Consider the following 15,000-nt stretch of genomic DNA (forward strand, 5'->3'; position numbering starts at 1 on the left):
ATGACATCACCACACATTCTACCTGTTGTCTATACCGCATTATGACATCACCACACTGACACATTCTATCTGTTGATCTCCTCCGCTCACCTGTTTACAGGACCAGTCAAACCTTTCCTAATTTTATAATGTACTTAGACTCAATCTAGTTTATACTTCTTTAGCTAGCTAATTTAATGCTAGGTAACCACGATAGATAATGAAGTGCATAGTGCATTATGACATCATCACACTGATACATTCTTTGTTGAGTCTATACCACAATATGACTATGACATCACCACACTGACACATTCTAACTGGGTACATTGAGACAGATAAAACCTGTATAGTATACCAATATGTGGAACTCTTCAGTCTTTCCCACATCATGAATGTCATTGTGTATTTTGTCTGGTAACAGTGAGTATAGTTAGGGTATTATTCTTACCAGGAGGAGGGACATTCGCCATTATTCCTAACAAATAAAAACAATTGTTAGCAAATTCCTCTCTGTGGGAAAGTTAAACAGGGTGAATATACAAAATATAAAGGGAAGATAGTTAGAGCCTGGGAGAGAATGTGGGGAGAGAAAGTTAGAGGGAAAGAGACAGAAAGCAGGAGAGAGAGAGAGAGCGGGGGAGAGAGAGGGAGGCAGAGAGAAGAGACAGAGAGAGAGGAGACAGAGACAGAGAGACAGAGAGAGAGAGGGAGACGGGGGGACAGAGAGAAGCGAGGAGGGGGGGACAAGAGAGAGAGAGGAGACAGAGGAGACAGAGAGAGGAGACAGAGAGAGAGAGAGACAGAAGAGAGAGAGGAGATGGGGGACAGAGAGAAGATGGGGGACAGAGACAGAGACGGGGGAGAGAGAGGAGAAGAGAGAGGGAAGGGGGAGACAAGAGAGAGAGAGGGGCGGGGAGACAAGAGAGGAGACAGAGAGAGGAGACAGAGAGAGAGAGAGGAGACAAGAGAGAGAGAGAGGAGACAAGAGAGAGAGGAGGGAAGACGGGGGGAGAGACAAGAGAGAGAGGAGACAAGAGAGAGGAGACAGAGAGAGAGAGAGGAGACAAGAGGGGGAGGAGACAAGAGAGAGGAGACAGAGACAGAGAGAGACAGAGAGACGGGGGAGGAGAAAGAATGACAAAGTGAGAGAGGTGTAGACTTACTTGGTGGTGGGATGAGAGGGGGAGCCTGGCTGGCGTTGGGAGGGGAGGGGAAGGAATGGGGGAGGAGGGATGTTTGGGGGAGGGGCCGGGGGAAGAAGGGGGCATCTTGTTGGGGTTTTGCTCAGCGTCCGACGGCGAGTGTTCGAAATCACCTAGACAACGAAGAAATGGCCAAATCACAACTGGGTATGTGATTCAACAGCCAACAGAACTTCTATGTAGGCCATGTCATTTCATGTGTTAGTGAAGGGTTGTCCCGACACCAGTATTACTACGATACCAGGCTAAAGTCCTTTACAAACCTGTTGAAAAGACTAAATAAAACTAAAATATGACTCTGGGTGTCAACATAAGGTTTTCATAACAGCAAGGAACTGTTTTCCTCAGGAAATTAAAGATGAGTTCCTGGAAGACTTAAAACTACCTTAATATTATATTTATGTTTTTAACTGACGTTTTGGACTCGATGTGTCAATGTATGGCTCATTATTTTATTTTTATTTAATAATATATATTTTTCTGTTTAGTTCACGTAATATTACACTGAGTTTACAAAACATTAAGAACAACTTCCTAAATATTGGGTTGTGTGTGTGTGTACCTGGATGTTGTTTCCCTCCAGGTGTGTGTGTGTGTGTGTGTGTGTACCTGGATGTTGTTTCCCTCCAGGTGTGTGTGTGTGTGTGTGTGTACCTGGATGTTGTTTCCCTCCAGGTGTGTGTGTGTGTGTGTGTGTGTCTGGATGTTGTTTCCCTCCAGGTTGTGTGTGTGTGTGTGTGTGTGTGTGTGTGTGTGTGTCTGGATGTTGTTTCCCTCCAGGTGTGTGTGTGTGTGTGTGTGTGTACCTGGATGTTGTTTCCCTCCAGGTTGTTTGTGTGTGTGTGTGTGTGTGTGTGTGTGTGTGTGTGTGTGTGTGTGTGTGTGTGTGTGTGTGTGTGTATATACCTGGATGTTGTTTCCCTCCAGGTGTGTGTGTGTGTGTGTGTACCTGGATGTTGTTTCCCTCCAGGTTGTGTCTTCGTCGTCCCTCCACTCTGCTGATGGTAGCGGTCCCTCCTCCAATCACGTCGATCGTACCACTGGTCTTCCTGAACACAACCCCCACCGTACAACATGAGTCACTCAGCAGACCATCTCCTCCGGAACAACAAACAGGAAGCTGTCACGACTAAGGGCCTTTTGGCTCAAGATGAGATGTTTCGCCTAGTTGGCTCTGGGATTCGAACAAGCAACCTTCCAACCACTAGACTACCTGCCGTCTACTCAGTCATTAACGACTAAGACAACGCTCTTAACCACTAGACTACCTGCCGTCTTCTCAGTCATTAACGACTAAGCCAACGCTCTTAACCACTAGACTACCTAACCACCACACCACAGACAGTTCGGGGTACCTAACCACCACACCACAGACAGTTCGGGGTACCTAACCACCACACCACAGACAGTTCGGGTACCTAACCACCACACCACAGACAGATCTGTACCTAACCACCACACCACAGACAGCTCTGTACCTAACCACCACACCACAGACAGCTCTGTACCTAACCACCACACCACAGACAGATCGGGGTACCTAACCACCACACCACAGACAGATCGGGGTACCTAACCACCACACCACAGACAGATCGGGGTACCTAACCACCACACCACAGACAGATCGGGGTACCTAACCACCACACCACAGACAGATCGGGGTACCTAACCACCACACCACAGACAGATCGGGGTACCTAACCGCCACACCACAGACAGATCGGTACCTCACCACCACAGACAGATCGGGGTACCTAACCGCCACACCACAGACAGATCAGTACCTAACCACCACCGACAGATCAGTACCTAACCACCACAGACAGATCGGTACCTAACCACCACAGACAGATCAGTACCTAACCACCACAGACAGATCGGTACCTAACCACCACACCACAGATCGGTGACAGGACACTAAAGTCAGAAAGGACAACACACAGCAGCACTAATACACACATAAGATGTAGAATCTGTTATTACATGTCTATAACATGGCTATCACCTGTCACACACACACGTGAGTCAATGTGCATACGTGTGTTGCATTTAAATGTGTTTACTGTTGCCAAGGTGATGACTCCCGTTAAACTTAACGTTGCCGCGGAGACAATTGTTGTCTGCCGCGGCGACAATTGTTGTCTACCACGTTGTGCCCTAACGACGTGACGCAACTACGACGTTTGTCACTAGTTTATCGGCCGAGGGAAATTAAAATGAGTTTATTTTGTGTTTTAAATAGCATCTGGACAAGACAGAATACTGTACATGGATGTATCAGTGTGTTGTTGTGATAAAGCCCCGTCCCATGTATCAGTGTGTTGTTGTGATAAAGCCCCGTCCCATGTATCAGTGTGTTGTTGTGATAAAGCCCCATCCCACTCAATACTGTACATGGATGTATCAGTGTGTTCTTGTGATAAAGCCCCATCCCATGTATCAGTGTGTTGTAGTGATAAAGCCCCATCCCATGTATCAGTGTGTTGTAGTGATAAAGCCCCATCCAACTCAAGATGAATGTATCAGTGTGTTGTAGTGAACAAGCCCCATCCCATGTATCAGTGTGTTGTAGTGATAAAGCCCCATCCCATATATCAGTGTGTTGTAGTGATAAAGCCCCATCCCATGTATCAGTGTGTTGTTGTGATAAAGCCCCATCCCATGTATCAGTGTGTTGTAGTGATAAAGCCCCATCCCATATATCAGTGTGTTGTAGTGATAAAGCCCCATCCCATGTATCAGTGTGTTGTAGTGATAAAGCCCCATCCCACTCAATACTATACATGGATGTATCAGTGTGTTGTAGTGATAAAGCCCCATCCCATGTATCAGTGTGTTGTAGTGATAAAGCCCCATCCCATGTATCAGTGTGTTGTTGTGAACAAGCCCCATCCCATGTATCAGTGTGTTGTAGTGATAAAGCCCCATCCCACTCAATACTATACATGGATGTATCAGTGTGTTGTAGTGATAAAGCCCCATCCCTCAATACTGTACATGGATGTATCAGTGTGTTGTTGTGAACAAGCCCCATCCCACTCAATACTGTACATGGATGTATCAGTGTGTTGTAGTGATAAAGCCCCATGCCATGTATCAGTGTGTTGTAGTGAACAAGCCCCATCCCATGTATCAGTGTGTTGTAGTGATAAAGCCCCATCCAACTCAAGATGAATGTATCAGTGTGTTGTAGTGATAAAGCCCCATCCAACTCAAGATGAATGTATCAGTGTGTTGTAGTGATAAAGCCCCATCCCATGTATCAAGTGTGTTGTAGTGATAAAGCCCCATCCCGTGTATCAGTGTGTTGTAGTGATAAAGCCCCATCCCATGTATCAGTGTGTTATAGTGATAAAGCCCCATCCCATGTATCAGTGTGTTATAGTGATAAAGCCCCATCCCATGTATCAGTGTGTTGTAGTGATAGAGCCCCATCCCATGTATCAGTGTGTTGTAGTGATAAAGCCCATCCCATGTATCAGTGTGTTATAGTGATAAAGCCCCATCCCGTGTATCAGTGTGTTGTTGTGATAAAGCCCCATCCCATGTATCAGTGTGTTGTAGTGATAGAGCCCCATCCCATGTATCAGTGTGTTGTAGTGATAAAGCCCCATCCCATGTATCAGTGTGTTGTAGTGATAAAGCCCCATCCAACTCAAGATGAATGTATCAGTGTGTTGTAGTGAACAAGCCCCGTCCCATGTATCAAGTGTGTTGTAGTGATAAAGCCCCATCCCATGTATCAGTGTGTTGTAGTGATAAAGCCCCATCCCATGTATCAAGTGTGTTATAGTGATAAAGCCCCATCCCGTGTATCAGTGTGTTGTAGTGATAAAGCCCCATCCCGTGTATCAGTGTGTTGTAGTGATAAAGCCCCATCCCATGTATCAGTGTGTTATAGTGATAGAGCCCCATCCCATGTATCAGTGTGTTGTAGTGATAAAGCCCCATCCCGTGTATCAGTGTGTTGTAGTGATAAAGCCCCATCCCATGTATCAGTGTGTTATAGTGATAGAGCCCCATCCCATGTATCAGTGTGTTGTAGTGATAAAGCCCCATCCCGTGTATCAGTGTGTTATAGTGATAAAGCCCCATCCCATGTATCAGTGTGTTGTAGTGATAAAGCCCCATCCCATGTATCAGTGTGTTGTAGTGATAAAGCCCCATCCCATGTATCAGTGTGTTGTAGTGATAAAGCCCCATCCCACTCACGTATAGTAGGACATGTCCTGGACGGGGGGAGCAGTCCACTGTGGGGGGAGATCCTACCATCAGAGGGAGAAGGGGAGACACAGTTAGACCTCCTCACACACTCAGAGGAACTCATTCACGTGTACTGTGAGGAGAAAACGGAAGCAAGCTTGTGTGTCTGTCTGTCTCTGCCTGTCTGTCTGTCTGTCTGTCTGTCTGCCTGTCTGTCTGTCTGTCTGCCTGTCTGTCTGTCTGTCTGTCTGTCTGTCTGTCTGTCTGCCTGTCTGTCTGCCTGTCTGTCTGTCTGCCAGACAGTGTTTTGCCAAATCCTCTACCAGAGCTAATACATGAGTCTCTCTCATGTCTCTTAACCTGTCCTAGGATAACCTTACCGTATCTTTACCTGTCCTAGGATAACCTTACTGTCCGTATCTGTCCTGGGATAACCTTACCGTACAACCTGTCCTAGGCTAACCGTACTGTCTGTACCTGTCCTAGGCTAACCTCACTGTCTGTACCTGTCCTAGGCAAACCTTACTGTCTGTACCTGCCCTAGGATAACCTCACTGTCGCCTAACCTGTCCTAGGATAACCTTACTGTCGCTTAACCTGTCCTAGGATAACCTTACTATCTGTACATGTCCTAGGCTAACCTTACAGTCCGTATATATGTACCAGTCCTAGGCTAACCTTACGGCCTGTCTCTACCTGTCCTAGGCTAACCTTACAGTCCGTCTATATGTACCTGTCCTAAGCTAACCTCACGGTCTGTCTCTACCTGTCCTAGACTAACCTCACCGTCTGTCTGTACCTGTCCTAGGCTAACCTTACTGTCTCTACCTGTCCCAGGCTAACCTTACGGCCTGTCTCTACCTGTCCTAGGCTAACCTTACGGTCTGTCTCTACCTGTCCTAGGCTAACCTTACTGTCTCTACCTGTCCTAGGCTAACCTTACGGCCTGTCTCTACCTGTCCTAGGCTAACCTTACGGCCTGTTCTACCTGTCCTAGGCTAACCTTACGGTCTGTCTCTACCACCTGTCCTAGGCTAACCTTACGGCTCTTATTCACCTGACCTGTGTACGGCTCTTATTCATCTCTACCTGTCCTAGGCTAACCTTACGGCTCTTATTCACCTGACCTGTGTACGGCTCTTATTCATCTCTACCTGTCCTAGGCTAACCTTACGGCTCTTATTCATCTGATCTGTGTACAGCTCTGACCATCTCTACCTGTCCTATGCTAACCTATATGTACCTGTCCTGACCTGTGTACAGCTCTGACCATCTCTACCTGTCCTAGTCTGACCTGTGTACAGCTCTGACCATCTCTACCTGTCCTAGGCTAACCTTACGGCTCTTATTCATCTGACCTGTGTACGGCTCTTATTCATCTCTACCTGTCCTAGGCTAACCTTACGGCTCTTATTCATCTGATCTGTGTACAGCTCTGACCATCTCTACCTGTCCTATGCTAACCTATATGTACCTGTCCTGACCTGTGTACAGCTCTGACCATCTCTACCTGTCCTAGTCTGACCTGTGTACAGCTCTGACCATCTCTACCTGTCCTAGACTAACCTCACGGCTCTTATTCATCTGACCTGTGTACAGCTCTTATTCATCTGACCTGTGTACAGCTCTGACCATCTCTACCAGTCCTAGGCTAACCTTACGGCTCTTATTCATCTCTACCTGTCCTAGGCTAACCTTACGGCTCTTATTCATCTCTACCTGTCCTAGGCTAACCTTACGGCTCTTATTCATCTGACCTGTGTACAGCTCTGACCATCTCTACCTGTCCTAGGCTAACCTATATGTACCTGTCCTGACCTGTGTACAGCTCTGACCATCTCTACCTGTCCTAGGCTAACCTTACGGCTCTTATTCATCTGACCTGTATACAGCTCTTATTCATCTGACCTGTGTACAGCTCTGACCATCTCTACCTGTCCTAGGCTAACCTTACGGCTCTTATTCATCTGACCTGTGTACAGCTCTTATTCATCTGACCTGTGTACAGCTCTTATTCATCTGACCTGTGTACAGCTCTTATTCATCTGACCTGTGTACAGCTCTTATTCATCTGACCTGTGTACAGCTCTTATTCATCTGACCTGTGTACAGCTCTTATTCATCTGACCTGTGTACAGCTCTGACCATCTCTACCTGTCCTAGGCTAACCTTACGGCTCTTATTCATCTCTACCTGTCCTATGCTAACCTTACAGCTCTTATTCATCTGACCTGTGTACAGCTCTTACCATCTCTACCTGTCCTAGGCTAACCTTACGGCTCTTATTCATCTGACCTGTGTACGGCTCTTATTCATCTGACCTGTGTACAGCTCTTACCATCTCTACCTGTCCTAGGCTAACCTTACGGCTCTTATTCATCTGACCTGTGTACAGCTCTTACCATCTCTACCTGTCCTAGGCTAACCTTACGGCTCTTATTCATCTGACCTGTGTACGGCTCTTATTCATCTGACCTGTGTACAGCTCTTACCATCTCTACCTGTCCTAGGCTAACCTTACGGCTCTTATTCATCTGACCTGTGTACAGCTCTTATTCATCTGACCTGTGTACAGCTCTTATTCATCTGACCTGTGTACAGCTCTTATTCATCTGACCTGTGTACAGCTCTTACCATCTGACCTGTGTACAGCTCTTACCATCTGACCTGTGTACAGCTCTTATTCATCTGACCTGTGTACAGCTCTTATTCATCTGACCTGTGTACAGCTCTTATTCATCTGACCTGTGTACAGCTCTTATTCATCTGACCTGTGTACAGCTCTTATTCATCTGACCTGTGTACAGCTCTTATTCATCTGACCTGTGTACAGCTCTTATTCATCTGACCTGTGTACAGCTCTTATTCATCTGACCTGTGTACAGCTCTTATTCATCTGACCTGTGCTACATCTGCTCTTATTCATCTGACCTGTGTACAGCTCTTATTCATCTGACCTGTGTACGGCTCTTATTCATCTGACCTGTGTACAGCTCTTATTCATCTGACCTGTGTACAGCTCTTATTCATCTGACCTGTGTACAGCTCTTATTCATCTGACCTGTATACAGCTCTTATTCATCTGACCTGTGTACAGCTCTGACCATCTCTACCTGTCCTAGGCTAACCTTACGGCTCTTATTCATCTGACCTGTGTACAGCTCTTATTCATCTGACCTGTGTACAGCTCTGACCATCTCTACCTGTCCTAGGCTAACCTTACGGCTCTTATTCATCTGACCTGTGTACAGCTCTTATTCATCTGACCTGTGTACAGCTCTTATTCATCTGACCTGTGTACAGCTCTTATTCATCTGACCTGTGTACAGCTCTTACCTGGTCGTGTTCATGTTCATGGATGTCTTGTAGAGGCTGGCTGGAGTGGGGAAGTCAGGTTTGGACGTGTGGATGGGTAAACTCACTTCCTTCTCATTCCCCGTCCTGCCCTGCTGAACCTGGGGGGGGGAGTAGAGTAGGTTTATAACATTATCTTTAAATGGATATCTTGGTTTTAAACAACTCTGGTTTATCTGTTTTACACTGATTATCATATGGCAATTCAATGAGACAAAGAAGGAAGGTAATTGAGAGGAGGAGAGAGAAGGGAGTTTAGGAGATGTATCTTAGTGATTTAGCTGGTAGTGGAGGAGATGTTGTGTCTTAGTGATTTAGCTGGTAGTGGAGGAGATGTTGTGTCTTAGTGATTTAGCTGGTAGTGGAGGAGATGTTGTATCTTAGTGATTTAGCTGGTAGTGGAGGAGATGTTGTGTCTTACAGTGATTTAGCTGGTGGTGGAGGAGATGTTGTGTCTTACAGTGATTTAGCTGGTGGTGGAGGAGATGTTGTGTCTTACAGTGATTTTGCTGGTGGTGGAGGAGATGTTGACGACCTCCAGGCCCATCCTCAGCCTCTTCTGTTTGTCACAGTAGCCCTTCCACGTGTCCTCGTTGAACCCATAGTTAAAGTAGTCAGACAGGTCAGCACCTAGACACACACAGACAGACAGACACACACAGACAGACACACACAAACAGACACACACAGACAGACACAGACAGACAGACACACACAGACAGACAGACAGACACACACAGACAGACACACACAGACAGACACACACAGACAGACACACACAGACAGACACACACAGACAGACACACACAGACACACACACACACAGACACACACACACAGACACACACACACACACACACAGACACACACACACAGACAGACAGACACACAGACAGACACACACAGACAGACACACACACACAGACACACACACAGACACACAGACAGACACACAGACAGACACGCACAGACACACACAGACAGACACACACAGACAGACACACACACACACACAGAGACAGACACACACAGACAGACACACACAGACAGACACGCACAGACAGACACAGACAGACACACACAGACAGACAGACACACACAGACAGACACACACACACAGACAGACACACACAGACACACACACACAGGACACACACAGACACACAGACACACACAGACAGACACACACAGACAGACACACACACACAGACAGACACACACAGACACACACACACACAGACACACACAGACACACACAGACAGACACACAGACACACACAGACAGACACACACACACAGGACACACACAGACAGACACACACACACAGACACACACACACAGACAGACACACACAGACACACACACAGACAGACAGACAGACACACACACAGACACACACACACAGACACACACACACAGACAGCAACAGACACACACAGACACACAGACAGACAGACACACACAGACAGACACACACAGACAGACAGACACACACAGACAGACAGACACACACAGACAGACACACACAGACACACACACAGACACACACACAGACACACACACAGACACACACACAGACACACACACAGACGTTTATGTTTACAAACTCCTACCAAGCCTCTCAGTGTAAAAGTGGACCAATCAGAAACGTAACCCCGCCCACTCTGTCAGAAGACACAGTAACGCGTACCTGGTTTCCTCCAGGGTTTCTCCTCGAATGTCCCACAGTAACTCCGCCCACAGTAACCCCGCCCACAGTAACCCGTACCTGGTTTCCTCCAGGATTTCTCCTCGAATGTCCCACAGTAACCCCACCCACAGTAACCCCACCCACAGTAACCCCACCCACAGTAACCCCACCCACAGTAACCCCGCCCACAGTAACCCCGCCCACAGTAACCCCGCCCCACAGTAACCCGTACCTGGTTTCCTCCAGGATTTCTCCTCGAATGTCCCACAGTAACCCCACCCACAGTAACCCCACCCACAGTAACCCCACCCACAGTAACCCCACCCACAGTAACCCCACCCACAGTAACCCCACCCACAGTAACCCCACCCACAGTAACCCCACCCACAGTAACCCGTACCTGGTTTCCTCCAGGGTTTCTCCTCGAATGTCTCCATGTCCACCTCCACTACTGGAACTCCATTGATGTTTCCCGGGGCCTCCAGATCCACACCCTTTAACTTGTTCCCTACTAGAGAGAGAATAGAAACCAGGACACCACATGGAAAATAAACATTTAGAATATCTACCCGTGTTAAAATATACAGAGGACAATTTAGTACATCAACAATATCTACATTTATACCATCTAGTTACACTTAGCTGCCCAAGACATGGAGGTGGGAATGGACACCTATGGTGGTGGGAATGGACACCTGTCAAGACATGGAGGTGGGAATGGACACCTAGACATGGTGGTGGGAATGGACACCTATGGTGGTGGGAATGGACACCTATGGTGGTGGGAATGGACACCTATGGTGGTGGGAATGGACACCTATGGTGGTGGGACTGGACACCTATGGTGGTGGGACTGGACACCTGGGATGGTGGTGGGACTGGACACCTATGGTGGTGGGACTGGACACCTATGGTGGTGGGACTGGACACCTATGGTGGTGGGACTGGACACCTATGGTGGTGGGACTGGACACCTATGGTGGTGGGAATGGACACCTATGGTGGTGGGACTGGACACCTATGGTGGTGGGACTGGACACCTATGGTGGTGGGACTGGACACCTATGGTGGTGGGACTGGACACCTATGGTGGTGGGAATGGACACCTATGGTGGTGGGAATGGACACCTATGGTGGTGGGAATGGACACCCATGGCGGTGGGAATGGACAACCATGGCAGTGGGAATGGACACCTCTATCAGCCTGTACTATACATTTCCCACTCCATGTCGGCCTGTGTAAAGTCAGGTGCATAGAACAGGTGAAGAACAGAACACTACAGTACCTGTTCCATAGGGTCTGGCTCCCGCTGTCTTTATGTTCAGGTTAACAGGAGCCACTCCATACGTCCTACAACAACAAACCAGACATGTCAACAACAACAACAAACCAGACATGTCAACAACAACAACAAACCAGACATGTCAACAAGAACAACAACAACAACAAACCAGACATGTCAACAAGAACAACAACAAACCAGACATGTCAACAACAACAACAGCTTCAAAGGCTGTGAAATACAATAGATGAATTCAGGCTCATCAGCCTGAACCCCTTTATCTGGGAATAATAAGGTCAGATCTGCTTAGTCATTGCGGTGAACTATCCCTTTAAAGACATTACGGATGAACTATCCCTTTAAAGACATTACGGGTGAACTATCCCTTTAAAGACATTACGGGTGAACTATCCCTTTAAAGACATTACGGGTGAACTATCCCTTTAAAGACATTACGGATGAACTATCCCTTTAAAGACATTACGGATGAACTATCCCTTTAAAGACATTACGGATGAACTATCCCTTTAAAGACATTACGGGTGAACTATCCCTTTAAAGACATTACGGGTGAACTATCCCTTTAAAGACATTACGGGTGAACTATCCCTTTAAAGACATTACGTGTGAACTATCCCTTTAACATTACGGATGAACTATCCCTTTAAAGACATTACGGATGAACTATCCCTTTAAAGACATTACGGTTGAACTATCCCGTATCTATTCTGTATCTTATAAAAAACTATGTTAACATAATCACTAGTTAACTACACATGGTTGATGATATTACTAGTTTAACTAGCTTGTCTCTGCGTTGCATATAATCGATGCAGTGCCTGTTAATTTATCATCCAATCACAGCCTACTTCGCCAAACGGGTGACGATTTAACAAGCGCATTCGCGAAAACAAACACTGTCGTTGCACCAATAAACACCCTAAACACCAATGTGCCTAACCCTAAACACCAATGTACCTAACCCTAAACACCAATGTGCCTAACCCTAAACACCAATGTGCCTAACCCTAAACACCAATGTACCTAACCTAAACCCCAATGTACCTAACCCTAAACACCAATGTACCTCTACTTTAAAGACGCGTACTGTGGGGACCTCTACTTTAAAGACGCGTACTGTGGGGACCTCTACTTTAAAGACGCGTACTGTGGGGACCTCTACTTTAAAGACGCGTACTGTGGGGACCTCTACATTAAAGACACGCACTGTGGGGACCTCTACGTTAAAGACGTGTACTGTGGGGACCTCTACTTTAAAGACACGTACGTGTACTGTGGGGCTCCGGTCTTGATGTCTCCGATGGTGACACGAACATCATCGTCATCATCGTCGCTGTCGCTATCACTGTCGTCATCATCTCCTGGCTCCTTCTCCTGAGAAAGAGAGAGGGGGAGAGAGAGAGGGGTGGAGAGGGAAAGAGAGGGAAGGGGGATAGGGAGAGGGGAGGGAGAGAGAGGGGGATGGAGAGAGAGAGGGGGATGGAGAGAGAGAGAGGGGAGGGAGAGAGAGAGAGGGGAGGGAGAGAGAGAGAGGGGGGGGATGAGAGAGAGAGGGGGGGAGAGAGAGAGAGGGGGATGAGAGAGAGAGGGGGATGGAGAGAGAGAGGGGGATGGAGAGAGAGAGGGGATGGAGAGAGAGAGAGAGGGGAGGGAGAGAGGGGGTGGAGAGAGAGAGGGGATGGGAGAGAGAGGGGATGGAGAGAGAGAGGGGATGGAGAGAGAGAGGGGATGGAGAGAGAGAGGGGATGGAGAGAGAGAGGGGATGGGAGAGAGAGGGGATGGAGAGAGAGAGGGGATGGAGAGAGAGGGGATGGAGAGAGAGAGGGAAGGGGGATAGGGAGAGGGGAGGAGAGAGAGAGGGGGATGGGAGAGAGAGGGGGATGGAGAGAGAGGGGGGATGGAGAGAGAGAGGGAGAGGGAGGGAGAGAGAGAGGGGGATGGAGAGAGAGAGGGGGTGGAGAGAGGGGGGGATGGAGAGGGGGGGTGGAGAGAGAGGGGATGGAGAGAGAGAGGGGATGGGAGAGAGAGAGGATGGAGAGAGGGGATGGAGAGAGAGGGGATGGAGAGAGAGGGGATGGAGAGAGAGAGGGGATGGAGAGAGAGGGGATGGAGAGAGAGAGGGGATGGGAGAGAGAGGGGATGGAGAGAGAGGGGATGGAGAGAGAGAGGGGATGGAGAGAGAGAGAGGGGATGAGAGAGAGGGGAGGAGGGGGAAAGAGAGGAAAGGGGGAAAGAGAGGAAAGGGGGATAGGGAGAGAGATGGAAAAAGAGGGAGGGAAAGAGAGAAGGGGGAGGAGAGAGGAACAAACAGAGAGAGACAGAAACCCGGATCAGAACCCATCTCCTGAACACAGTAGGTCATAGTGTGTTTCCAGACCACATGAACTGACCAGGAGAAACTCCAGACCTTAATTACACACAAATCCCAATTCACCCCGCCTTGCATCACAACGATAGGAGAAACACTACCCCTCGGTCTCAAATGGCACCCTATTCCCTATATAGTGCACTACTTTAGATCAGAACCCTATGGCACCCTATTCCCTATATAGTGCACTACCTTGGACCAGAGTTGGCACCCTATTCCCTATATAGTGCACTACTTTAGACCAGAGTTGGCACCCTATTCCCTATGTAGTGCACTACTTTAGACCAGAGTTGGCACTCTATTCCCTATGTAGTGCACTACTTCGGTCAAACTTGGTGCACTACAGGGGAATAGGGTGCCATTTGGGACACACTAGGGGGAAGAGGTCTTACCTGAGCTTCCACTCCGTTGCCTGTAGTAGCTGCCTCTTCTGACTCGGTAGCAGGAATAGGTGCACTGAGGATGTAAATATCACCAACACATTATTCAGACTGAGGACTGAAATATCACCAACACATTATTCAGACTGAGAGTGTAAATATCATCAATAGATTATTCAGACTGAGGGTGTAAATATCACCAACACATTATTCAGACTGAGGGTGTAAATATCACCAACACATTATTCAGACTGAGGACGTAAATATCATCAATAGATTATTCAGACTGAGGACTGAAATATCACCAACACATTATTCAGACTGAGGACTGAAATATCACCAACACATTATTCAGACTGAGAGTGTAAATATCACCAACACATTATTCAGACTGAGGGTGTAAATATCACCAACACATTATTCAGACTGAGAGTGTAAATATCATCAATAGATTATTCAGACTGAGGACTGAAATATCACCAACACATTATTCAGACTGAGAGTGTAAATATC

General features: G+C 47.5%; 1 protein-coding gene across 3 annotated transcripts in view; it reads right to left on the bottom strand.

Annotated features, from left to right (window-relative positions):
* Positions 1-2,113: 2,113 nt before the first annotated feature.
* Positions 2,114-15,000, bottom strand: part of LOC121842400 (pre-mRNA 3'-end-processing factor FIP1-like) — a 13,904-nt gene continuing 1,017 nt past the window's right edge. For 2 of the 3 annotated variants that reach the window (XM_042312396.1, XM_042312398.1), the window contains exons 3-10: positions 14,500-14,563; positions 13,007-13,113; positions 11,722-11,786; positions 10,836-10,946; positions 9,244-9,374; positions 8,727-8,845; positions 5,400-5,452; positions 2,114-2,233 (exon numbers count right to left, since the gene is read on the bottom strand). In XM_042312396.1, coding sequence (XP_042168330.1) covers positions 2,208-2,233; positions 5,400-5,452; positions 8,727-8,845; positions 9,244-9,374; positions 10,836-10,946; positions 11,722-11,786; positions 13,007-13,113; positions 14,500-14,563 — 676 coding nt within the window. In that variant the 3' untranslated portion in view covers positions 2,114-2,207. The remainder of the gene's footprint in view (positions 2,234-5,399; positions 5,453-8,726; positions 8,846-9,243; positions 9,375-10,835; positions 10,947-11,721; positions 11,787-13,006; positions 13,114-14,499; positions 14,564-15,000) is intronic. The other variant, XM_042312397.1, reaches the window with a different exon arrangement.

This window comes from Oncorhynchus tshawytscha, unplaced genomic scaffold (assembly GCF_018296145.1).
Source record: "Oncorhynchus tshawytscha isolate Ot180627B unplaced genomic scaffold, Otsh_v2.0 Un_contig_12571_pilon_pilon, whole genome shotgun sequence".
Lineage (NCBI taxonomy): Eukaryota > Metazoa > Chordata > Actinopteri > Salmoniformes > Salmonidae > Oncorhynchus > Oncorhynchus tshawytscha.